General features: G+C 48.6%; 1 protein-coding gene across 1 annotated transcript; it reads right to left on the bottom strand.

Moving 5' to 3' along the window:
- Nucleotides 1–276: 276 nt before the first annotated feature.
- On the bottom strand, nt 277–1141 carry LOC107199017 (zinc finger protein 239-like). The gene has a single exon (XM_033511638.1). It carries the CDS (start codon nt 1124–1126, stop codon nt 308–310), a length of 819 nt encoding a protein of 272 aa, XP_033367529.1. The 5' UTR covers nt 1127–1141; the 3' UTR covers nt 277–307.
- Between the last annotated feature and the right edge of the window lie 887 nt (nt 1142–2028).

The raw sequence follows: 2028 nt of genomic DNA on the forward strand, positions 1-2028 counted from the left end.
CCAGAAGATATGACTGAATGCAAAAGACTTTTTCAGGTTGCAAGTCAACAGATCTACCGTCGCCAAGGAATTCCCATTGTTCATCTGCATCCTGATGGATGTTCCTACTCCTGCATTCATCCAGGTCCCCACAGGGAGACAGGAAGATGCGGACTCTCCCCAGCCAGGTGTCTTCCCAACATGGATCACCAGGGCTCTGCCCAACGGGGGTCACTGGGGATCATCCAATATGGATCCTTCCATGGGGGATGGAGCTGGAGCACCACAAGAAGCTCTTCCCGTACTTGGGGCACTCACAGGGATTCCCTTACTGGTGCCTCCGTTGGTGTTGGGTCAAGGTTGAGCTCTGTGAGAAGCTCTTGCCACACTGGGGACACTCGTAGGGCCTCTCCCCAGTGTGGATGCGCCGGTGGGTGATTAGGTGGGAGTTGCGGTTGAAGCCCTTCCCGCAGTCGGGGCAGCGGAAGGGCCTCTCGTCTGTGTGAATCCGCTCGTGTAGGAGGACATGGGAGCTGGTCTGAAACCTCTTTCCACACTCAGGACACTCATAGGGCCTCTCCCCAGTGTGGATGAGCTGGTGTTTTCTCAGGTTGGACAACCGCCCAAAGCTCTTTCCACATTCCAAGCAGGTACAGGGCTGTTGCCCTGTGTGAATCACCCAGTGTTCAATCAGACCAGAGATGTTCCTGAAGCTCTTCCCACATTGCACACAATCACAGGGCTTTTCCCCAGTGTGGATCCTCTGGTGTTGCATCAGGTGGGAGCGCTGGCTGAAGCTCTTCCCACATTCCCCACATTCATAGGGCTTTTCCCCAGTGTGGATAATCTGGTGCCGGATCAGGTTGGAGCTGTGGCTGAAGCTCTTCCCACATTCCCCACACTTGTAGGGCTTTTCCCCAGTGTGGATCACCTGGTGCTGAATCAGGTTGGAGCTGTAGCTGAAACCCTTCCCACATTCCAAGCACTTGTGGGGCTTCTTCTCGCCATGAGGTTTCTCCACCAACTCTGAGCTCCGTCTGGACTGCTGGCCACCTTCACAGCACAGGGGGAGTCTTTCCACCCTGCAGCTTCCTGGGTTGGGTTTGCAGCCCCTTCTCATTTGGGCTCTCTTTTCCTCCTCCTCCATCTAGCAATGCCTTGGGAATGACAAATCCTGTTTTGGGGAAAAACAAAAGGAGAGCATGTTTGCCTGGGGGATGCTCCTTTCCCAAGTTCATCTCAGGAAGTCATTGGGCATCTTTTGTCTGTAAGAACCTCCAAAACATAAAGATTCAGCCCCAAAATCCTCCAAATATAAAGACACAGATCAAAAACTCCCCAAAGATCAGTATTCAGCCAAAACCCCATGCAAAAAAAGAGATTTAGCCCCAGCAAAAAACCAAAGTGTGGGAAACAGTGAAGTTAAGAAAACTTTTAGATGCCATGAAAATAGGCCTCAAAAGAAGAAGCAGAGAACTTAGACTTTGAGCTAGCTGCAGCTGCAAGGTCTGAAAGTAAAGATACAATAATAAAACATACAAGGACATGAAACAATAGCTGAGTTTTTAGGCTTGGCCAAGACAGACCTTAAGATTGAAGAAAAACATGCTTACCAAGACAGTAGAAAGTTTTAAGTTTAATAACAGAGTATTGTGTATTGTTAATAGAAAGCAAACAAGCAAGCATTGTTTGAGGAAGATGTACGTCTGTTTCTAGTGATTAGATAGAACAATTGTCTGTAAGATTTATCAATATGCTATTAGCTGAAAAACTTATAAAATGTTCTGCAACAAAGAGATTTTGGAGCTGCTTGTGGTAGACGTGAGCTTGTGCCATCTCCTGTATCTGTACCTGAGACTGGTTCCCAAAATAAAAGCTCATGACATGTCACCCAGCAGGCCTGTCCCATTTGTGAGAAATTTACCTCCAACACCAAAGCACCAACATTTAGCCCAATAAAGCTCAGAAACACCAAGATTCAGCCCCATGAAAATCATGGATCCTCCTCCCCGGACAGCTGCTGCATGTGGGGAGAGTAATGCTCAGAGG

The sequence above is a fragment of the Parus major genome, unplaced genomic scaffold, assembly GCF_001522545.3.
Source record: "Parus major isolate Abel unplaced genomic scaffold, Parus_major1.1 Scaffold406, whole genome shotgun sequence".
NCBI lineage: Eukaryota > Metazoa > Chordata > Aves > Passeriformes > Paridae > Parus > Parus major.

Excerpts from the sequence above, each read along its gene's own strand:
- LOC107199017 (XM_033511638.1), bottom strand. The coding sequence starts at position 1,126 with ATGGAGGAGGAGGAAAAGAGAGCCCAAATGAGAAGGGGCTGCAAACCC.